The sequence below is a fragment of the Diadema antillarum genome, unplaced genomic scaffold (assembly GCF_040938485.1).
Source record: "Diadema antillarum isolate AM-2024a unplaced genomic scaffold, OU_Dant_1.0 seq00000290_RagTag, whole genome shotgun sequence".
In the NCBI taxonomy this organism is placed as follows: domain Eukaryota; kingdom Metazoa; phylum Echinodermata; class Echinoidea; order Diadematoida; family Diadematidae; genus Diadema; species Diadema antillarum.
The window spans coordinates 80,935-105,991 of NW_027271316.1; the positions used below are offsets into that span (position 1 = coordinate 80,935).

Here is a 25,057-nt window from a genome sequence, read left to right on the forward strand (position 1 = left end):
ATCAGTCCACCCTCAATGGTGGGTTAACGGCCGACTTTGCACATTGTGTGGAAAAAAGTCTACAGTGTCCTGGGCGACTTCAAGTGATACAGTATGTGCAGTCCTCTTCAAAGTGACATCACTAAATCAACCTTAGTAATCACAACAAGTTTTTCAGTTTACACAATAATGTGTCGCTCACCATGGGTCTTGCCTTGGTACTCGTCCAAATCCAGAATAGTGACGAGGCTCTGCAGTGGTTGGGGAAAGAGGAAAGTAAGAGCGAGAGAGAGAGAAAGAGAGAGAGAGAGAGAGGAGGGAGAAAGACAAAGCACAAAATCAAATTTATACAATCATTTCAATGTACGACACTGCAGGTAAATTCATCAATAATATTCACTACATTCGACTATGAGTCCTACCCCCAATAATTTTTTCCGTGACCTTTTCGCACAGTTTTAAGTCTAACAATGTACTCTTTTTCATGCCCATCGAAATGTACATTTGGAGCAATACTGTTAACATCAATAACATTATTGTACACTGTCAGCCCTGTAATGTATTCACATATTAAGCATCTCTTACATTGTTGCATTTTAAAGGGATGGTACAGTATTGGTGGAGATGAGAATTGGGCTTTAACTTTTTGCGAGATTCCAAGAAAACACTTATGAAATAGTACAAATGTACACAGCATACCATTTTAAGAGGAATTCAAAGTTTGTTTGATGAAAATTGGGTTTGGCATGAATGAAACATCGAAAAACAAAGTAAAACAAAGCGATTGTAAAAAAGTGTGGGTTCCACACTTATCAGAATCGCTCTGTTTTGGATATCTCAGCCATTTCAAAACCAATTTTCATCAAATAAACATTGAATTCCTCATGGAATTAAATGTTCTTTCATATTTCATAAGAGGTTTCTCATTATCTCACCAAAAAATGCTAGAAACTTGAAATTAGGTCTGAAACAAAACTATACGATCGCTTTAACCATGTGAAGAAGAGTCCCGAGAATACTCGGGCAGGTGTCTATGGGAAATGCGTGTTATAGCAAAATCAGTCTGTACTCAATGGGTTATAGTACACATAACCACAAATATATCAGTGCATATTTACCAGTGCTGCTTGGAATGAATATCTGAATTATTAACGTAAATTTGTGATATACAATGAAAAGAAGTAACGGACTGAGAAATTGAGGAGCAAATTTTGCCCTTCTTCAAAACTCTCTCGCTTTTAGGAGTTACTGGTGTCAAGGTGGGTGTTTGGGCACTTTGCATACCCGTTTGTATATATTCTATGTTTTTGTTTTGTACAGTTTTATTTTCTTTGTTGTTTCTCACCATGGGAGGGTCTTTGGAAGTCATGTGATCATAGAGGGCGACTAGCCTTTCTCCAAGCGGTTTCCATCTGCAAAAAGATCAGAATAAAGTAAGAGTACTCATCACTGGTAGACCCTTTCATACAGAAGCAATACTTATCAACACCCACTGATGATTTATCATGCAGTAGCACTACCTGTCGTAACGGCAGGATTAACTTTTTGTGTGCCACATTCGCATGCCCGGCTCAGTCGATGGCTTGCTAACTTTGCCTATTTTGCTCAACTTCACATCCATGCACAAACAGGTTTTATTTCGAATACTGACTATTTGCCATGAAAACAGCCACAGCTTTGTCATAAGATTAAAATCACAGCGAAGCTTGCTATGTTCTCTACAGTTTTCCTGAACTGCATTTCTGGCATAAACTGCATCTAAAAAAGTTATATACATGGAGCTTTGAAAAACAGAATGTTTTCCAAAAGCGGCCATGTATTGCTGTCTCAGACTTATGGTGCACTCAGGGAGATTACACTAGCATACAATTCTTAGAAAAATTACAGGTCCTACCTTTTATCAGGATAACTTTGTCTTGCCTTTAATATTTCTGTATACCTATCTCACACATTTCTAACACCATTTTCATCTGTTAAACTTTCATTTTCTCTTAGAATTATATTATTCTTTAACACTTCATGTGTATTAAAAGTGGTTTCGAATTATCTCCCTAAAAGTTAAAACCTGAATTCCCATCTCACCCAGAACTATACCATCCCTTTAATACTGTGCGCATGTTTGCACATTCAGAGTCTCCAGTTTACATGGAGGTACAGGCGGGAGACTCTCCTAACTGTAGAGAACGTATACTTTTGGTTGACACCAAACTTCAGGTTTCGAATACTTTTGGGTGAGACAATGAGAAACCTCTTGCGAAATATGAAAGAGCACATGATTTCAAAAATAATTTGATGTTTGTTCGATGAAAATCGGCTTTGAAATGGCTGAGATATCCCCCCCCCCATAAAAAAAGTGATCCTAATAAAAGGTAGGACAATTTGGATGTCTCAGCCATTCCAAAACCATCAAATTTCATCAATAAACTTTGAATTCCTCTTAGAATGGTGTGCTTTGTATATTCAATAAGTAGTTTCTTGGTATCTTTCAAAAAGTTAAAAGCCCAATCCTCATATCCACCAATACTATACCATCCCTTTAACTCTTTGTGCCATGTTCGCACGTCTGACTCAGTCGACGGCGTGCCAACTTCGTATATATTCTGCTCAAACTCACCAATCTGCCCAATCCGATCGACAAATCGCCAAATGCCGCTGTACAATGAAAGCGTTTCTTGCGCTTCCATTCCTCTCATGTATAGCTTGCATTTCACGTAGTCATTTGACTATCAAGAGGTGTTCTCTCTTGGATTTGTGAGTAATTTCTAAGTTTCTATCACTGTTTCGTGTGCAAAAGTCATGCCTTTACAGTAATGTACAATTTGTAGCTACTGGTCATGTGAAAGAAAAACAATCATAGATTTGTCATACAATAATAACATCGAAGCAAAGCTTGGCATTTTCTCTACAACTTTACTCACTATTTGCCCAGCTTAACAGAAAACTATAGAAGTTACAGAGGCTTGAAAAACAGAATGTTTTCTCAAAGCATGAAACCGTTATTGTCTCAGAACAACGTGGCACAAAGGGGGTTTCCACCATGGCACATGAAGAGTTATAGAGATGCTGGGGGTTGGATTCTCTGGCGGTGACGAGAACAAAACTTACTTGTACTCGGTGAGTTTCTGCAGGAATTTGATCTTCGGGAGCGGCGGGTCTTTCGCCAATCGCTGTCTCTCTCTCCTCAATGAGAGTGCCTCCTCTACAACCTAGATGGTTGGAGTTTAATCAGTGGAAATGAATTCCATCTTCACCAGTGTTTTACCTCTAAGTAAAATATCATCAATACTACCAAGAGAACTGTTTATGTAAACAGGAAATGAGGGCTAGAAATATGAGAAATCCTGCCTCCCAACTAAGAAAAAAATGAAATAAAAACAATCATTACAAACAATTCAATATAAATAAAACTGAATATAAATATTCATACACTGATTGATTGATCCATACAAACATTTAGATATATAAATGCATACGAGTGAATAAATAAAGGAACAAAACCACAAAGACTCTAAAAGAATATTGATAGACGCTATAAAAAGATAAATGAGTGAGAAATTCACTTCTTCATTGGTTTCCAAATGATTGCTTGATAAGTATTTCTGAAGACAAAACATGGACAAAAGATCTACCATACGCAATATTTTCATAATACGTATATGTCCAGTTGAAATAGAGATTGGTGTCGAATATGGTCTCTTATAACAATAATAATAAAGGACATTTATATTGCGCAGCTACTCTACTGCACATTACAAAATAACATACATAATTCAAACATAAAATACATTACAGTACTTCAAGAGATGACCTTTTAACCTGACCTTTTTAACCTAACCTTTCATTCGATTCTACATACAAAGCACGCTCACGCAAAGATACAATATGTGGAATATATTACATGTAATTCTACCACATACACTTCATACATTTCATATTATACTTCAGATATATGTCATATGCTCCCCATATGATTCAATACTTCTTATATTTCATATATCAAATACTTCATACATTTCATATACTAAGATATTTCATTTGCTTCATATATTTCAAGATTTCACATATTTCATGTTTTCATAAACTTCATACATATATGTTCTATAACATATTTCATATATTTGTGAAACATCACCTTCTCTGACTTCTCCCTGGGAGCTTCTGAGTAAAACACAGCATCATCACTGATGACAGAGAGAGAGAGAGAGAGAGGTATGGTGTCAGAGAGGGAGAGTTAATCAAGAGAGAGATAGAGAGGGAGAAGTGGAAGGAGAGATAGATTATTAATCCCAATCAATACAATATAAATCATATTTTACAAAATTCCATCATGGTGACCGGGGGGGGGGGGGGTTTCATCAACGAGTTCGTCGGAGGTTTTCACCGACAAATTTGCTATCAGCCAATCAGACGCAAGGATTTCAGTAGCTTTTAACAGTTGTCGGTGTAAATCACTGACAAAAAGTTTCATGAAACACCCCCCAGATCTTGTGAGGTACAGATCATAACATATGTTTTTCCCTTTTTGTAGTTCAGTGAATTTTAATAAAAAGACTAATAATTTGGCAGTGATCATGTTCAATGAATTTGAAGTTCTGTGCAAAACATTTGATGACTGCCATGTAAAGTATCTGCCACAATTGCCACTGAAAGTAAACTTTATAGCTCAACCTTCATTGTGCTTTGATTGCCCACTGGCACGAAATCTGGGCCGCATTTCATAAAAGATGTTTTAACCCTAACTTACCTGGGGGGGCATAATGGCCCCCCCTCGACACTTCGCGCGACATCTCCGCAACGCGAGAACGCATCCACATGGCGATTCATGACAATTTACCTTGAAGCCTTGCGCAACTTTTAAGACCAAATTTGCGACGTCCGGGTACGCGGTTTTGAAGTTACGCAACATTATGTAAGTGCATGTCAGACTGAAAATTGCTCAAAAACGTGATTTTGTGAACAAAACCAATGCAAATCAGATTTCTATCTGAAATTCGTAATACAGTATTCATCGCATAATCGGGACAGGTTAGGAGTAGCAAACACGGCCCCTTTAAGCGAGGTGCCCGATTTCGCGATGAGTACTCACCATACACTACGGCATACGACATGTACATGTAGTGCACACACACACACACACACACACACATGCATACTGACGTACTGTACATGTACATGAATACACAACACGCTACCCCTCGGCGCGACCCTCCAGCTCTCCCTGCATTCTCGCAATGATGTAGAGTAATCGCAACCGGGTTCGATTCTTCTGTCAAACACGCGTGTACACGTAATCAATGTCAGCTCATAGTCTAGATTCATAAAACGTTACGTATTCGCACATACAGTACATTGAACCCTTCTCATCTTTCACGCTCTCACTCCCACTCTCTCCCCCATTTCACTGAATACGTAACTGTTCATAGCCCTCATTTCAATCACGTAACTTTTGCCCAGTCACAACTGAGGAAGATTATGACGTACACACAGATCACAGTGTACAGCTGTATTGAAAGTTGAAACCAAAGACAGTAGATAACAAGATACGAAGGCGCGCGATAACAATGGACTTTGCCCTCAGAGTGTATGACTGAGATTAAACAACGTACACAGCCTGGGCTGTATGAGCGAGGCATGTTTTTTATTGGATGTGAGTCGAGTAGGAATTGCAAGCGAGCACATGGCTTTGCTTATGTAGGGGAGAAGAATGTTCGCGAAGGCATGTGCTTTGCAATGGCATGGATACTTATACACGGCGCTTTCGTGGCTATGCATGTACATGTACTGGATGGACGGAGGTCAAAACACACCAATCCGAAGCTTGCTTTGTAAGTTGTAAACGACAACTGATACGGAATCTTTGAAATATTGTTGTGGTATTTTGGTAGATTTTTTTTGTGTAAAATATTAACAAAATCAAAGATCGCTTGAAGAAAAATTGTCCCGTTTATCAGAGGTCCCCGCCCGATTATCCAGTGAAAATAACGTGCGTTGGAAATGTTTCTGGGAAGCGTATGTCATTTAAGCGAGGATCCCGATTATCAGATACCCGATTATGCGATGAATACTGTAGTATCATTATTTTTACTTTTAGTGATTAAAAACAATTAATTTTATGTTTCTTATGATTGAAATAGTGTTGCCAATGATTCCCATTGAAAAAAACAATAAAAAACTAAAAGTAAAAAAACTATGAAATACATACGAAATTATAAAAACAATAAAATACATCAGAAATTCAAATTGATACCAATTTTTTTTTTACCTAAATTAAATCAGAATTCACCAAAGAGTCCTCAAGCAAAAAATTTTGAAGTTTGGGGGCTTTATTTAATGATTTCCAGCCAAATTCTAATTTTATGTATAAATTATCATAATTAATTCATACAAAATAAATTAAAGCGATTTATTGAAATTTAACGACACAGCCCTATAGATTGCGTCATGAATGACGTGTGTGCCAATTTTTGTAACGAACGCCCGAATCGCGGCTGAGATCATAAGGGGGGCCATCATGCCCCCCCAGGACTTTAAGCTCACAAAATAGCCCAGGTAAGTTAGGGTTAATAGGACAGCAACTCTTGCTGGAATGGCAACTTCCCAAAGTAACAGCCAATCAGGAAGCTGGATTCTTGTCATTAGTATGACACTTGTCATTAGTATGACAATTACCATTCCAGTAAGAGTTGTTATCATATCAACTCTTTTATGAAATAGGGCCCTGGAGTGCTTTCTTTGGCGATTGGTACGGATGTCTGGAAACTATCTGTCACTGAGTAGAGACGGAGGGGACACGCCATATCTTTTAAAAGCAAGTCTAATTTTTCAGGAATCGGGACTTCCCAATGATTCTGAGAGTGGTTGCATTCGCAATTGCTGACTACAGTACTGAATGGAGAAATGTATACAGTGTGCACGTCCCACTCACCTCAGGATCAGGATGAATAATTTTGCATGTCTTTAAATTTACATATAGCACCTGACTCGGAAAATTTGCGAAAATAAAAACATTGCAAAATATTTGCTGTATACAGTAATACCCTAACCCCTATAGCATGGCTCGACACTAACTTCTTTGTTTGGTGGCCTGATGGGGCCACCAAAATCCTAAATTTCAAATTTTTGGTGGCCCGAGAGAAAAATTTGGTGTTCCGAAAAAAAACAATAAAAAACATTAAAAGTCCTTTTTTTTTTTTAATGAGTCAAATATTTAAGTTTTATGATAGTAAGAATTAGAAGTTGGACATAATTATCTAACAAACTTGCAACACTCACTCTCAGGCATTCATTCAGTCCTTTCTATCCATCCTTTAAACAAATTTAACTGCTAATTTCCATCGCAAAAAGTTACGAATTTATTGACATACTTTTCAATAAATAATATCTATGAATAATAAATTCATAGATAACTAAAACTAACCTTTAACCTTTAACATACAGATTCTGTAAATTATATTCAAAATCTTTCGAAAAAAGCATAAAGCACTACATACATGCATCTGTCATTCTCACCAGTGTTTGAAAAGGTCCAGGCAATCTCGTCTAAGACATGGCTGCTCAGAATAAATCTGGTCCCGAAGTGCTAAACCTTTGTAGACACATAATTCAGGAAATATCACAATGACAAAGCCTATTAGATGAGGTATTTTGGCATTTTGCAGTTTTAAACAGAGCTTTACATGACAAAATAGACCTTATGGATACATCTAACAAGTTGCCGAAATGTAATCAGTAAAATTTGGAACTGTTTGCAATTACTGTCGACAAGTTTCAATCATATAAGCCAGTTCACAGTTCCACTTTGCACATGAGCACAAAAAGGTCATTTGTATAATCACGCTTGTTGGTTTTTAGATTCACTGGGATAAGCATCCGTGATGTGACGATTATTCATGGAATCCATATTAATGATACTTGCTAGCAGATCGTAATGACAGCAGCAAGCCTGGTAACTGGCAATGTAAATAGGAGAGGTTGTTTAAATAATACATTCACTACAAAACAATGAAATGGATGCCAGCCAAAGTGTCAAATGGACCGTTCCGGTCACCTGATCTACATACAAGCCATTTGTTCACTCTTCGTTTGAATATGAATTCCATATTAAGTTGTTACATAGGCAAGCTTGGCATTATGCTGTTTTGAAAATGAGTGAAGAGCCTCAAAACAAACCAACTGAGAAAAAAAATAAAAGAAAGGTCATTTGTACCAATGTGCATATATGCGCTAGAAACTGTGAACTGGCTTTAATACTGAGACAAGGAAATTTAAATTCATCACCACAAACTAGAATACTTGTAGTCAAGATCAACAGACACCAAAAATACAATCCTCGTGACATTTACTCTCAAATTGGTTTCTGTGCAGATTTGTTATGAAGGGTGCAACGGAGCAAGAAATTAGCTTAAAGCAGTCTGCTGCCCCCTGCAGTTTGTGTTGGAATATGCTGTTGCATTTGGGTGCTTACCTTTCATGTAGTATCTGTCTCTCTCAAGAGCCTGGGCGATATAATACAGGCAAGCTGAATGGTAGTGAGAAGGTTAAAATAAAAGAAGTGTAAGAAAAGGGAGTTAAGACAGGTTAACCCTTGCTGTTCTTTGACGCCAATTTGCATGGCACACAGGAGTGCTTTCTCTCTGGTTGGCAAAGGTGCCTGGAGACTAATTGTCAATAGATAGAGATATTTTTAAAGGCATAGTTTACCATTTGCAGATGAAACAAAAACCCAGCATTAGTGCTTTAAAATAGTTCTGAAATATGAGTTCAGGATAGACACAACTACTGTGATAATTTCAATCAGTAAAATTGATGTTACGTATTGCTAAATATACAAAATATGAATAGTAACAATAAAATTGTTTCTGGACTAAACCATATACAGTTTTATACAAAGGTTTATTATGTGGCCATTTCATTGGAATTCAAATTCACTCTGCCTAAACTTTTGGCTGACTAAAAGTTTCACGAACCCACGTGGCAGTATCCCCACATTTAATACTTTCATTCGCTTTACAGAAATTTGTCTGATTTGTTTAGAAAATCTATTGTATAGAATTGTATGTTACTTGGTGAGTATAATTAGGATTAACATAAGTTTTTGTACACTGATGTTTTGCATAGATCTTTATCCTCATAACACGAATATTAATATTCAAACATTGATCATTTATCATAACCAGGGCTGCACACTATCCCATTTTTTTTCTAATGGTCCAACCTGTCTGTCTGTAGGTACCCACTCTTACATTCTTTACTGGTCCATTCTTGAAAAATTTGCTGGTCCAACAGTGATTTTTACTGGTCAGGGGCCGTCGGACCAGTGCCAGCGTGCATCACTGCTGTCATAATCATAATCATTACTACACACTGTATTTGACTATTTAATATGGTGGGGGATGGGTTTGATTTACTATCAGCTGTACTAAACGTCGAGAAGATTATAAGTAGCAAAAAAAGCTGCTGAAAACTGCTTATCCAATGAAGGCGAGCCAATGAAGTAAAATGGAGTCAAAAGGGGCCTGAGCTTTCGATCCTAGCAGAATCTTCGTCAGAGGCAAAATGACAAACAGGCAGGGAAAGCAATCACATATAAGGACTTCACACAACAAGAACAGACAGGGACAGGCTGGGTACACAAAACAAAGAAAACAAAGGAGAGGGTGGGAAGTCATGGGCAAGGAGCCCAACAGGTAAAGGGAGGGGATTAGAGCGAGCAGGAGGGTGGACAGACAAAAGGCAGAGGAGAGCGGACAGACAAAAGGCGGAGGAGGGTCAGTAATGATCATGAGGATCAAGGAGGCAACCATTGAAGGAAAGGATGAATAGGGAGGCAACATCAAAGAAGATAAGGAACACCAGAAGGATATGGAAAGGGAAAGAGTGAAAAAAGCAACAGCAAGGGAAGGGGGGGGGGGGCTGAACAAACAGGGAGCCCTAAAGGTGTACCAGGAGGAGGCAACAAAAGGAAGTGATCAAACATATCAAAGTATACACACATATAATAATGGCAAAAGTGACAATGGAATAACAGTAATGAAAAAAATAATTAATATATATATATATATATATATATATATATATATATACAGATAGATAGATAAAAGAAATAAAATAAAGCACATGTGAAAACTAGGGGAGAGAAAATTGTATACATGTATAGCAGGCAAGGCAAAATAAGCACAAGTATGTATAAACAAACAAACCTAGTGTGTGTATGTGTAGGCGGAAAAGGCTGTATAAAAAAGACTCGGGCTATAGGAAGGAATAAATTGGGGAAAAAGGGATCTGCAAATGAAAAAAGCGCAAAGAAAGAACAAAATGAAATTAAAAATGAAAAAGAGAAAAATAATAATGGTGGTAATAATAATGAAAAAATAAAGGTGGTTAGTCATTTCCCTCCTGGATGTTGAGGCCATGGGGTTGGATGGTGTGAAGTCGTCTCATCCAGAGCTTCTCTCTGCTGGTTCTGACTGTGTCTGGACGAGTGCCTAAAGATTCAATGCCCTGTAGAGTCATATCAGTGATGGAATGATCGGGTAGATTGAAATGGTGGCCCACTGGAGTGTCGAGCTTGGCTGTGTTGACAGTAGATCTGTGTCCATAGAAGCGTCTTTTGAGTGTAGTCTTGGTTTCCCCAACATACTGGATTCTACAAACTCTGCAAGTGATGAGATACACAACATTAGTGGTAGTACAAGTGATGTTTCCCTTTGTGTGGTGAGAGAGGCCGGTAGAGTTGCTGGTGAAAGAGTCACTCTCATGGATGTGTATGCTACAAATGATGCACCTACTGGCTGAACATTTGAATGTGCCATGCTGTAAAGGAGAAGAATTGTCAGTGAGGGAGGGTACTTCAGCACGGACGATGAGATCCTTAAGGTTGTGGGGGCGTCGGTATGCCAGGATGGGAGTATCTGGGACGGCCTGTAAGAGACGATCAGAGGTGTGAAGGATATGGTGATTATCACGAAGGATATTGTGGAGAGAGGGTAGATTGGGATGGAAAGTGGTCACAAGGGGTATTCTGTCAGTGATGTCCTGCTTGTTGGTTTTCGGTTTGAGAACTTCAGATCTGGGGAGAGAACGAACTTTGTTGATGGCTTGTTGAATTCTCCTGGTACCATAGCCCCTGGCTGCGAGATGTCTCTTCAGGTTCCTGGCATGGAAAGAAAACTCAGAATCCTCAGAGCAGTACACCTTTAGGGCTCCCTGTTTGTTCAGCCCCCCCCCCCCCCCTTCCCTTGCTGTTGCTTTTTTCACTCTTTCCCTTTCCATATCCTTCTGGTGTTCCTTATCTTCTTTGATGTTGCCTCCCTATTCATCCTTTCCTTCAATGGTTGCCTCCTTGATCCTCATGATCATTACTGACCCTCCTCCGCCTTTTGTCTGTCCGCTCTCCTCTGCCTTTTGTCTGTCCACCCTCCTGCTCGCTCTAATCCCCTCCCTTTACCTGTTGGGCTCCTTGCCCATGACTTCCCACCCTCTCCTTTGTTTTCTTTGTTTTGTGTACCCAGCCTGTCCCTGTCTGTTCTTGTTGTGTGAAGTCCTTATATGTGATTGCTTTCCCTGCCTGTTTGTCATTTTGCCTCTGACGAAGATTCTGAGAAGATTATAAATGAATTCCTGAAAACCTCAGCAGGAAATGAACCGAATGTGTAATAGGAAAAGAATGCCTTGGAGAAAACTTACTGACGTAGTCATTGATGGCGTAGAGGACGGTACAGAGTAAGTCCAGGCAGGGCCAGTGGTGCTTGGAGCACCGGAGACCCTGCTCAAAGGCCACCCGGGCTAGTGCCAACTGATACAGCTTGACCGCGGCGCTGCCTATCTTGTACCACAGTGTCACGTCGGTGCCGTCCAGGGTCACTGCCTGGAGCCATGATAAAGGAATGGGGGAACCACAAAAACAGACCACACCAACGGTTTTAGCATGCAATCTGTGGTACCCAGCTAGTGGAAGCCTAGTCTAGTTCAAAGACCCCAAGACGCTGTTGGCACTGGCAAATCATGAACAAAGGAAGCTTAATTTGAGGTCTTCAGCTCAATTCAAGGTCATTTTGAGCTCTGCAAATGTTGTTATTATTCATGAACATGTAGTAAAACGCACCAGTCCCACTGAAAACATTTAGCACAGAATCATGCAATTGGTAATACTTGGTCAGCATTCAAGCTATTTCACGCTCAACCACTTGAAAAACTGTGAACATTCAACTACATGTACAAAAAGAGCTGATATCTAACCATGACATTGCATAATATAGTAAAACTGTCTTACTCTACCACTGTATATGTGTATTTACACATATACACATGCACATTGTAGCACACAAAGATAAATGCAATGTGAAAGTTTGAGTAATTCCTCTATTTAAATGGGCACTCCATAACCATGACAAAGAAAACAGGCAGATTCTCAACCAAACAATTTCCAGCTCTGGAATAGACAGATTTTATCGGGGCTCCACACTAACTTTTTTTTTTCTTTGGTTGCCCATTAGGGACATAAAATCTTTGAATTTAAAATTTTGATGACCCAAAATAAAAAGAGAACTATAATAATCAATTTCAAATTTACAATATAGTTGCCTGGTTGGTCCACCACACGAAACCTTCCTTGAAAATTTGGTGGCCCGACATGAATTTTTAGCAGTCCGGGGCCACTGCTAATATCAAGTCTTGGTTATACCATGGTTTACCTCCAGGTAGTTTTCCATGGCTGTGTTCAGGTCGCCCCGGTCTGACGCCAGGTTGCCGACATTCTTGTAGGTGGAGTACTTGAGTGTGATGGCAGTGCTGGTCACCCCACGCCGGTCCCCCTCTGGTGCCTTGACCTTTGGTCACACAAAAGCAAAATAAGGACAGCGGTCAAACAAGCTGAACAGCATTCTAATAAGTGGAGTCTTGGCAACTCTCAGTATCTGCGCAGAAAACTTCTGCGAACATTAAAGAGCCCTGTCACAGATGCACTGCAGGATTTCTCCATGCCATTGTCACTTTCAGTTATGTCAAGCGCATCGCAGTTCCTATATGATTCAATGCAGTTATTTGTCTGCTTTTCCGATGATACTTCTTTCCTCTTGGCTATAATTCAGCTTTAAAAGAGTTTTGAAAGTTTCTAAAATTTTACTGATTTGTTTTCACTAGTGTTATGGTTCACTACTGCAAGGCTTCAGTGTGCTGGTCACATGATGGAAAGCAAAGAAATCTTCAACAAAAAATACCCCTGGATAAAGACAAAACATGACCTGAGAGCAAATATGCAGCCAAAACGGGGGTAAGTTTGTCCCCTGAGCTATCCCATAATTTATCTAAAAGGCCACTCTCCGCATGTCACCTAGGTATTGGCGATATCGAGAACTGTTTATTTGACCAGGGCCCCATTTCATAAAAGATGTTCGGATGGCAACTCTTGCTGGAATGGCAACTTCCAATGGCAACAGCCAATCAGGAAGCTGGATTCTTGTCGTTACCATGACAATTGCCATTCCAGCATGAGTTGCCATCATATCAACTTTTCATGAAACGGGGCCCAGATTATCGCATAGTATAGATGCACAATTTTCTAATGTCTTTCATGTGAGTGAAGTAAATGCACACACACAAAGAAAGGTTCGAGACTGTGGGACAGCCACGCATCATACCTTGGCGAGAAATCGCGTCTGCAGCAGATCGCGGTACGTCTCCCCCGCCTTGTCCACCTGACCGCTTCTCTGGTACTCTAGCGCCCTCTTGTACAGCGAAAATGCCTCCTCTTCCTACCATGTCACACATACACACAAGATGAGAGGAGATAAATGGATGACGAGACGCACAAATAAATTAGCTGTGAGGGTAAGGGGAAAGGGATGCACCATTCTGCTGACGAACATAAGAAATTTCTGTTGACTATCATTAATAAACAGTTTGCACACTTATTTCGTCCACAAACATAGACTGTTTGTCTTGCTTTAATAGAGATTTATTTGGCATATTTCTGTTCTAAGCGTACGCTTGTGGTAAACTCTGAACATTGGAGGAGTCAACATATAAGGAACTTTTGAGGACTCACATGTTTTCACAACACGACGATATTGCTTGCAACCACAAATGCACAATTTAGATGAAATAATGAGGTTACCACGTTATAATTCTCTAAATTGAATGGAAACACAAACACTTTTAAAGAGAACAAGGAACTGGCAAATTCAGAAAGAAAGCGGAATTTAATCTTCTAAAATGTGCGGCCAATTCATAAATCAATTATGAAGTAAATAAAAGGGCTTTTGAATTTATGGAGCTGAAACAAAAAAAAAATGTATGGACAACAATAAACTTAGTATTAAACAGAACAATATTTGCTCTTCCATAATGAAATACCAACTATTGACAGTCAGAATTATTATGACAAGATACGGCACCAAACCATCAGATTGTGGCTTCTGAGATTCAACGGCTTGAAGGAGATTAAAAAATAACAGACCTGCGCCTCTTTGGTGAGTTCCATCTCAGATTCTTCATCGCTATCGGCCTCTTCACTGCTCTCGTTTAGCGCAGCAATCATGGCCTGAAACAAATACAAATTGGTGTCGACTCTCGTCGTTATATACAATACTTTGCTTGAACCTTTCTTGATGATCATAGAAACAATACGAACAAAAGACAAGAACAAACTGAGCAAAATATACCACTAGAACACAACAAAACATAATCTCAAATCTGTGAATCTGTTAAATCTGGGTTTCCAAGTCTGGTGTTAAACATTTCCAGGTAACTCTGAACATCTCAGAGCCAGAAAGAGTTTTAGTATCACCCTGCATATAATCTGGTGTACACATATTCAAGCCCCACCCTCCTTGAAAAAATAGAGCATTACAATGACAAACAAACAAAAAAAGCCAATTAATAGCTTTATGGTGTCTTAGGGCAGCCAATTAATTCTATTCATAGAGAGAACAAGCATAATTTATCTTGTACAAACAACAAACCAGCATCCCTCAGCAGAAACACAGAAATTTAAAAAAAGACATTTACAAAGCAGGATGTCAATATTACTCCCGAACCCCATATTTGGGCTTGTTTTTGTGCTGTGTTTTGCTTTCTGTGGCTTTGATTTTTGTTCTTGTTTTGTTGTGTTGTGGGGGTTTTCTTGTTAGGGATAGTTACCATGGAAGATGACGGTTTCTTTGTCTTGGGTTTGGCCGACTTCTCCGTGTGCATTTCAGTCCGTTGGTAGGACGATGGCCGACTGACGTACACGACTTTCCGCTTCCTCATGATGTTCTTGGGAGAGAAGATAGACCGCCACCAAAACGCTACGTGTCAATTAATATTCACTTTATGCTCCAGGCAGTGAGGTAGAAAGAAGGAGAGCAAATGGCCTAGATTGCTTATCATTTGTTATTGCTTTGCATTTTATTAGAGCAGTTCTGTGAAGTGCAGACATGTCTGGGTAGTGTAGTGTTGTAGACCACTATTGTGGTCTAGCGCCCCCTGTTGTTGAAAGGTATTGTGAACACCAGAAAATGCCAGAATAAACAGCCAGAAGTGAAACGTCAGATTCACTGTGATATTTCTCTTTATAATTGAGTCGTCCAAGCTGGTAGTCAGATTTGTTAACCTCTAACACGAATCACACAACTCTACAGGTAGTGCATTGATATTCAGGCATACTAACTATAAAAAAACTGCTATTTTCGTGAGGGATTGGTTTTCACGAATTTTGTGAATCACCGTTGAGCTGTGAATTCAACAATACGCAAAAATATTGCGAACGAACAGGCGTGAGTTCATTTGCAATGGCCTCAGTGTCAAATCGCGAAAACAATATCTCGCAAAAATGTCTGTACCCTCCTCATTCGCGAAATATCTGTACGCAAAAATAACAGCTTTTACAGTACCGTAATCATTTTGTCAATTGTGCTAGACATCTTACAATAAAGACACAGCGAAGGAGGAGAAAGAGGAGGAGCAGCTGTCGAGGTAGGATGATGTAACAAGATGAAGACATATGAACGGTTTTATCACAAAATGAGCTAAGCGCCATTTTAAAACATTTCACGGCAAAGTCCATCATCAGATAGAGCAAAATTACACCTTTCCAGTATACCTCACTTGTGACATAACGAGGAATATTCTTAAAGTTATGATAGAAATATCATGTATTTTCTTATTATTTTCTTTGTTTTTTAGGCAGCTTTAATCACAAATATCTCAACTTAACAAGAATGGAGCTAGCTCATTTGGCAATAAAAGTTTTCCTGTATTTCCCCATAAGAGAAAAAATCTAACCTTTTCAAAACTCTTCAATAGTTTCCTCTCCCGGCTTTTGTGAATTTTCGCCATTTTCTCCCTGGTAGCTGCGTCGTCATCATCATTGTCCCCATCATCCTCAGCATCGTCGTCATCATCCTCATCATCATCATCTTCATCGCCATCATCATCGCCGTTATCGTCATTGGACGATGATGAAGAGGAAGAGGAAGACTCTATGACTGGTCGTCGTCTCTTGGGAACAGCATAGTCTTCAGTTGCTGCATCGAAACATACACACCCACAAATACAAGTCATTGTGACAACAATTGACATATTGGATAATCTCAGTCAAAACATATAGTCTGTCATAGTACAGTCAAACCTGTCTTTGGGTGCGTTCGAGCGCTCTATAGCGAACCAAAGCGAACTGAGCCAAAGCGTACCGTACCGAACTGTGCCAGATATGAAGCGTTCGAGCGCTCTGTCGAGAAAGCGTACCTCACGAGTTATTTTTAGAAAAGGTCACACATTTTTGTAGCAAGAATGTCATCCACCTGGCGCTTGAACGACTTACAGCTGTCCTGAACAAAGAGAACGATGTCTTTGCATTGTGACGTATGCCCATAATATGCGCATGCTTTTCAGGGAACTTTTGGCACGCTTTTGGAGCACATCGGGAAGTGGTCCACTTTTGGCTCTGTACAGTACGGTACGGTACACTGTAGGAGCGTTCGAGCGCTCCTCTGGCGAGAGTACGGTACGGTACAGTTCGCTTTAGGAGAGCGCTCGAACGCACCCCTAGCGATCACCTGTCTACAGTGCTCACTTGCCCTTATACAACCCACTGACTATAAACAATTCCCTCCGAGAGAAAAAGCGTGTTAAAGATCCTCTCTATAGTGGCCACATGTCAATAGCGGTCACTTTTTTGGTCTCCCTTGGGTGGCCCCTAGACAGGTATGACCATATACATTTTATGTCATTTCCGTGTAAATGATTTCCCATGGCACAAATCTTGCTTGCTTTTCACTACTTGGTACAATAGTTATTCCTGCATAACTTGTAAAGATGTAACATATACAAATAAGGTACCTTAATCCTAAGCCTCATATCCTTTGACTAGGTGGGTAATCTCTTAAGTAAAGAAAGAGAGCAATGCTGGGATTTCTTAAAAACAACTCAATAATGAGGAATGATTCTGCATGGAAGAAAGTCCTTGACTTGAGCACTACGTGACAAGTCTATGTTAAAGGGGATGGCTAGTAACCGATCAATGGGAATCAGTGGGAATGCTGGGGGATGATTGTTCCAATCCTTGTGGGATTCATTTAAGAGTACATTATATATCTACTGTTGTGTGAAAATTATTTGCTTCAGAACAGTCTCGTATTCAAGTAATGTGCAGATTAATGCCCCGTCACTGACCAGGCACGCTAACCTGGAAACATTAAACTGTACATTACTTGAATATGAGATCATTCTGAAGCAAATAATTTTCACACAACAATAGATATATATAATGTACTCTTAAATGAATCCCACAAGGATTGGAATAATCATCTCACAGCATTCCCACTGATTCCAACTGATCAGTTACTAGCCGTCCCCTTTAAATACTGTAGACAATGTGAATACCTGAAGAATGAAAGGGAAACACAAAAGTTATAAAACAAATATTGAACATCTAAGTAGGTACCACATCATCATAACACAATGCACTCACTTTGAAGCTGATGTGGTGGCAGACCCTCCCCCTCCTGTAAGTGTGCTGTAGCCATGAGGAGTTTCCGCTTGGCAGCCTCCTGCAACGGTGAAGACAAATATCAGCTGGTATGTACTCTTTGGTAAGAGCAAGAGGTTTACTTCAAAATGCCATCGTGACGTTATCTGAATTGAGCAATGACAGTTTCTAATATATAAATTCATTGATATAAAATTTCCGACGTGAAATCCTATTCCAATCAATTATAGCAAAAGAAAAAGTGACAGCATTTAAGATGTGACCCCATCCCCCCCCCAAAAAAAAAGTAATACTACTCATCAAGCTGCATGTGCATGTAAGATATTAAACAATGGTTAACAACATTGGATGAGATTTCTCTAATTTTGATATTTAAATCTTTAAAAGCTGTCCCACAAAAAAATACAGAGTGTTTGTAAGCTTGTACATGAGACAACGCTCTATGTTACCACTCTCAATTCTATTGCTATTGTACAGTGCATGTTGTGACAAGCCCTTATTTGTAGTCACAAACGTCGTAGCTTACAATTTCTGTGTGGCAAACATCAGCTAGATGGTCTGCAAAGAAATTACTTCACTCTAAACTTTTTGACAACAATCTACACCATATGTTGTAGGGGCATCAATCCTGTTCTTACAAAGCAAGTTATTCCTTCAGAAAAACAAACAAACAAACAAACAAAAAACTCGACTGCATTTGTACACAAGCATCTCTTGCAGTTGTAAATAAAAACAGAGAAAATGAAACATGGGTTGAGGCACAGTTTTTACCCACATGAAATTAGACAGCCTTTACCTACACGTTCTCAACGTATGTTGCACTCGGAAATCTCATCAAAAACACTTACATAGCTGAGACCACTTTCCTTCAGCGTTCTTATGATCGGCATGGTCCGGGCATCAGTTGACCAGCAAACTGAGAATTACCTGAAAGGACAAGTACACACTGTAAAATACACCTTTGACTGGCCTGAATTCTGAAATTAACTACTGTAAAACGAGAAATTTTCGCGTGCATTTTAATTTCGAGAATTTCGCGAGCGCCAAAATTCCTGAAATTAAAATGCATGCGAAAGCTTTTGTCTACACTACATGCATTGAATGCCAGTAGCAATTCGCGAAAATTTCATGCCGCGAATATATCACGTTTTACAGTATAAAATTCAATCCAAGGTAGTTTGATATCATATTTTGGGCTGGCAACATTACCACATTATACACATGAAAATATGTATACATTGTACATTGGTCCAAAGTGAATGAATTGATTTTTCAGTTTAAATTTTTAAATGATGTTTCAACACATGTACACACATAACAGGATCCTAGACTATCATAAAATTACATGTCGGTATTTAGACAGAATGGCGCTAGTGCAGTTTTGCATTGGGTGCCAAAATTCTGGTTCATCATGAAATAAAATTCAATCTTTAGCTCAAAGCGATATGTGAAAACCTTTTTCCTTTCTCTCTCTGGGTTTGTGGTCACTTCAAGTCTCAAAATAGTGAATTTTCCAAGGGGTCATGTTTTCATGGCAGTGCGCATTACAGATGATCGTTCCACCTGAATGTAGCAATCCCACAGTGATCACAGCGAGTTTCTCTATGGTATCTTTACAGAGACATGTTTACAACTCTCTTTCTTTTCTCTTTCCCTGAGCTTGTATCAAGTTTTGTGGTATTGGTTTATATTTTGATAATACAAAGTGGTTGACTGAGGTCTGGTGTTGTTCTGTGTTGTGCGTGTGTATTGATGTATCTGCCTGTGTGTGTGTGTGTGTGTGTGTGTGTGTGTGTGCCTGTCTGTCTGTGTGTGTTTGGAGGAATGAAATGAGAATATAGTGAAAAATGTGATTATACACATGTATACTAATGTCAATCTCAAAATAATTAATTATAGCCTTCCGTGGACTAAAAATCAAAGAAAAAGAGAGGGGGTGAAAAAGAGAGAGAAGAGAGCTAAGAGGAGTACTGGTAGACAGCCAGGTGAAACAGAATGAACAAGAAAGGATGGGAAAAGGCAGAAAGAGAATACATGAAAACAAAGATATATACAGAGTACATGAAAACAAAGACATTGTACAGGAGAATAACCGTGTAATGAGATTTTATGATAGAAAGTAGCATTAAATTGAGGAAGAGAACATTGAAAGGAAAGGAGGTAGGAAAAAAATAGAGATAGATTGAAAATGAAACGAAGAGAGATGGATTGAAAATTAATGAAAGAACAGATTAATTAATAGACTTGGAAAAAGACTTAAATTGCATGAAAAGGTAAGAAAAAATAATAATAATTAATGTAAGGATGTGAGAATTAAAGAAATTTTATATATTGAAGAGAAAAGAATGACAATGCAGATGAAGGGAGAGGCAGGCAGAAGGTAACAAAGCACAAATAAAAAAATACTTATAAAGAAGAGTTGGGGAAAGAAAGAAAAGACTACCATTAATAGAAAGGAAAGAGAAAACATGCAGCCCCTACTCGAAAATTAAAGAAGAAAAGACATAAGGACAGAAAAATAAAGGGATACACTTCACATTACACAAGAAGCCTCAACAACTCCAGAGACTCCAACCCCAAGCACCTTCTGATCTGGAGATTCTCCCACTTGAAACCCCTAGCAAACGGGAGACTCCAACTTGACGTGCGCGAAGCGCACATCACAAGCGCAAAGTCCCTTGCCGTCTAGTGTTCTAGTTGCTCTCTCGCGCTATTTAAGGCTTATTTTTCAACATACAGTACAATGAAATTAAGTAAGAAATCATTTCAAGCGGGAGAAATTAAATCTCAAGCGGGAGAGTTAGTCTCTGCAACTCTGTAGGCATAATAGATTCATTTGAGACAAGATGATGAAAAGAGGAAAAAAACATCTTTTCAAGATACCATAGAAAAAATTGTTGTGATCATATGGGATTGCTACTTTCAGATCAACGATTGACTTTTGTGCACTGCACGAACATCTACACACTGTACACACATTAAAATTCATCATTTTGAGGTTTAACGTGACAAAACAGATGGTAAAAGTTTTTACAGTCTACACTTGCTGAGACTACATGTAGAGCTACACATAAAAAGTAAAGATCGAATTTTATGCCATAAAACAGGAATCTAGGCACCTGGTAAAAAAGCTGATGAGGGAGGGTCTCCAAAGATTGCTAGTAAAATTTATAACTAGCTCAACTGCAACGTAACCCCGTTGCGGGGCACTGTGTACAACCAGTATTATTGGCAGTCCGTAACATAGATCCTAACACGGTTACATGTAACGTTACATGTTGGAGTCACTGTATGTTGTTGCTTGTTGTAGCCTGACCAGACCGCTGACGGCGCTGTGTGCTGTGTAAAGCTTCACGAAAGCGGCTGTGTGTAGTTAGCTTGTTGTAGTTAGCTCAACTGTACAACTACACATGGCAGACCCATCCATGGCCATCTCAAAAAATAGATTGAGGCCAAGGGTTTCTTTAAATTCACTATCACTCCACAGTTTAGATTCTAGATTTAACATGTTATTGTTCAATAACTATGAGAAAGAATGTAATTCTTGTTAGACAGAATGCTATCCCATTGCAAAAATGTTTAACGTTAGAAAAGTTCTCTGACAAGTTAGCATCTAACATAACTAACTTCATATTAATAATAATACACCTGGCTGTATGTCACAACATTGAAGGAAACTGTAACGTTAAAACAGATGAACTGAAACCCAAAATACAACAAAAAAATTAGAACCTAATGTCATGAAAACAACTAAATAATGAAAACAATTGCATGAACAATACATCGTGCACCACGCACGCGCGCACGCGCGCGCACACGCACACATGCACACATGCATAAACACGCCAACGATAATGCATGGGACTGACCGGATAAATTAAGTCACTTTTTCTCAATAGCTACAGTGGAGAAAATCTACTTTGTTGACAAGATAATGGCAACCGGGAAAAGGGACTAAAGCCACGCAGCCTTGTTGTGTTTCTAATTTACATACCGGTACAGCTCTAACATTACATACCCAAATACAACGTTGTGTCTATAGTCATTCCTTGCAGTCGAAGAAAAGAGCTCCGATGTCCGATACGTATCGTACGCGATCGTACGGCACGGCAGTAACATCAATACTCCGAGTCCGATAGTCAGTGAGCGGATGGGCCTAGGATGGACCTGGCTGCTGCTGCTTGCTGCTGGCAGTGACAGCTTCTCGGCTCGGGCGCGGGGGCGGGCTCCGGCCGGGCGCCGGCCTGCTAGCGGGTATTGGTAGCAGCAAGAATCGTACACTCAACAAAGGTGCACGATCTTTGGTAGCAGACCATTGGGCGAAAGATGCGTGTACAGATTGTACGATGATACCGTGTGTGTGTGCGTGCGTGCGTGCGCGCGCACGTGTGTTTGTGTGGTGCATGCAAGGAAGACGGAGCGCGGGTAGCATAGCGCAACGCTCGACAACGTTAACACGCGCGTACGCATCGTTTAGTGTACACAGTACTGCTGTACTGCATAACGTGTATACGTTGGGCAAATGTACTCGGCGCTTTTCTGTAGCTGTATGCATTGAAAACAGCATACGGATCTCTAAACGTTAAGTCAAAAGTTGTCAAACCGGGTAATCAAACCGATCATCTGCATTGATTTGTGAGTATGTTTTAGTATTTTAACATTGTCTTACGAATGCTAACTTCATATCCACGTCCATAATTGTTTGAATACGTATAGACCGCTTCTACTCTAGTTTCCTTCGAACGTCTGAACTGAGTTTCTCTTCACTTGAGTCTTGTGGACGTAGACATCTATATCCACTTATTATCTATGGTAAACGACGCGTTAGAACGTGACGAGTGATGGTATGGTAGCGTTAGACTTTGTGAGTGTTATGCCCGGTCAGTCACTCACTCAGGATTGTAACAATAACGTTACACCACCACTCACCAGGCCAGGCCAGGGCCATGCCAAGAGTCTAGTCAACCAGTGATTTCAGGAGTGCCGCAAGGGACGGTCTTGGGTCCACTGCTGTTTCTTTATGTATGATGGTACATTGGTAGGTGTGCAACCCACCGACCGGGTGCGTAACGACTGACCGCGCATTATAATGCCAATAGCCATGTCTACACCTATCCAAAAACTTGTAGTTATACTAACTACGAGCGCAAAAATGCGTTCCCCTAACCACGACAAAACTTCGATGCCGTTCACACCTACATGCAGTTAGCAAAACCTCGAGGTAAACATAACTACGATAGAAAATAAAGGGCGCCTAGTTTGCCCATAGGGTTGCGCACTATTGTGGAAAAAACTGAGCGTCGTGGTTAACAAAACTCCGTTCACATCTGTCATAGTTTAAGCGCGCTGCCACAGCGCGCTTAAACTACGCGCTTAAACCACGACAACACCCTAAGAAATCTTGTGGTGTTGTCGTGGTGTCTTCGCCTTAAGGTTTTGTTGTGGTCTTCTAAACTACATGCGTCTACATCTACGCTAACTTGTAGTTTAGTGCCTCGTGGTTTACAAAACCTCGAGGTTTAGAAAACCTTAAGGTAAAGGGACTTAGGTGTGAACCTCACTACTGGCATTGCGCGTACAGAAAGAAAATGTACGCATGGGACTACGCGCAACGGTGTTCGATTCTTCACTGGGCTACGCTACCAAGTAAAATGAGGCGAAAACAAATAAGTATTCCCTCTAAATTAACGAAATTTAGTAAAGTCGAATAAGATTTATCGTGTAACTAACTGTTAGTGTTACATATAACTAGGCCGGCAGTGGCCTACCTTTGCTGACTCGTTGTTAGATGTAGAGTATCCTTCCGTAATAAATTTGACGATTTTGACCGCAAAATTGTCACTGCCGCTTGTACGATCGTGCACACATGTTACACATACACATTGACATAATTATTTTGTCGCCCGCTACGACCGTACGAGTTGAAGCAGAAACGAGAAATGAATGTGAAAAAACAAACCGACTCATCTAATTTATTTCAATTACGATGAAAAGTTTCCTAATGAAAATCAATTCAAATTCATCAAACAGTCCTTCAAAAGTAATATCGAAGGATTCAAAATATATTCAAATATTATTGGGGAAAAAATGACGGCTAGAAAAAAACAGCGGCCTGTCGAAAAAAATGCATTTAAGTGCCCTTTATATGTATTGTCAGGGTGGTCGGTTGAAATGAGCAGGGCAACTGAGTGCGGAAAAAATGAGACCCCACGCGTTCGAAGCCGCCATGTATCTAGAGCGCGTACCTCAGATCGCATTTTCAGTGCACGCTTGTGAATCCGGAGTATTTTCTCCACACGTGAGTAAAATTTCAGGCAAATTGTGAGATTTTTCACGTTTCTATTGATAGAAAAACGTTAGGTGGCCGGTATTATGAACACCCAACCATACCGGTACGTTTTCCATCTTGCGTCCTATCGAAAGTTAGACTAGAACCATCTAACGTCAATTACTGTTAGCGTTAAGTTGCCAGTTTTTGAAGGGTTTGTACTTTGTTAAAAATAACAAATTCATTATTTTACGTACTTTACAATGATATGTGAAAATGAAAATCCTATATTCTGTTTCCGTTCATTTTGAGAAGGAATCATCATGGATTTTTTTTTTTTGGGGGGGGGAAAACCCTTCTTCATTCTTTTTGAGTAAGTACTCGCAATCATTCAGCCCAATCCAGCTAGCGCTCCCATACGATACACGTACACATCACACGTAATACGCTATTCGCCAATACAATTCGCCATCAGGCAGTCACGGTTCCATCGTTGAGCTGCCACTCTCACTTGCTTTTTTCTTTCCAAACACAACAGTCCGGGAAACCCGCTCATGAGGACCGCTCCTGCGTACGAGGACTGCCCCGCCTCATGAGGACCACCCCCACGCCTCATGAGGCCCGGGGGGGAACGCCTCATGAGGCCCCCTATTCACTTTTATTCACCTCACATCTGACGTATAAATTGTCGCAACTTTGCACGGTGATTTTTTGTTACACACACATGTCCACTATCCATGATGAAAAGAAGAAAAAATCCTATCTGTTTTATTTTTCAAAAATCGAGTTTTAATCAACCGATGCAGAGCGCCCATTAAAACACACGTACATTTAGGGTCTGT

At 39.8% G+C, this 25,057-nt stretch overlaps 1 protein-coding gene across 1 annotated transcript in view; it reads right to left on the reverse strand.

Annotated features, from left to right (window-relative positions):
- The window catches only part of LOC139730078 (uncharacterized), a 69,270-nt gene extending 50,401 nt beyond the window's left edge, over nucleotides 1-18,869 (reverse strand). Inside the window, exons 1-14 of the mRNA XM_071640986.1 lie at nucleotides 18,796-18,869; nucleotides 17,930-18,008; nucleotides 16,243-16,475; nucleotides 15,118-15,234; nucleotides 14,435-14,518; nucleotides 13,617-13,730; nucleotides 12,672-12,806; nucleotides 11,665-11,845; nucleotides 8,444-8,497; nucleotides 7,489-7,564; nucleotides 4,112-4,160; nucleotides 3,085-3,185; nucleotides 1,325-1,391; nucleotides 182-230 (exon numbers count right to left, since the gene is read on the reverse strand). Coding sequence (XP_071497087.1) covers nucleotides 182-230; nucleotides 1,325-1,391; nucleotides 3,085-3,185; nucleotides 4,112-4,160; nucleotides 7,489-7,564; nucleotides 8,444-8,497; nucleotides 11,665-11,845; nucleotides 12,672-12,806; nucleotides 13,617-13,730; nucleotides 14,435-14,518; nucleotides 15,118-15,234; nucleotides 16,243-16,475; nucleotides 17,930-18,008; nucleotides 18,796-18,837 — 1,381 coding nt within the window. The 5' untranslated portion in view covers nucleotides 18,838-18,869. The remainder of the gene's footprint in view (nucleotides 1-181; nucleotides 231-1,324; nucleotides 1,392-3,084; nucleotides 3,186-4,111; nucleotides 4,161-7,488; nucleotides 7,565-8,443; nucleotides 8,498-11,664; nucleotides 11,846-12,671; nucleotides 12,807-13,616; nucleotides 13,731-14,434; nucleotides 14,519-15,117; nucleotides 15,235-16,242; nucleotides 16,476-17,929; nucleotides 18,009-18,795) is intronic.
- Between the last annotated feature and the right edge of the window lie 6,188 nt (nucleotides 18,870-25,057).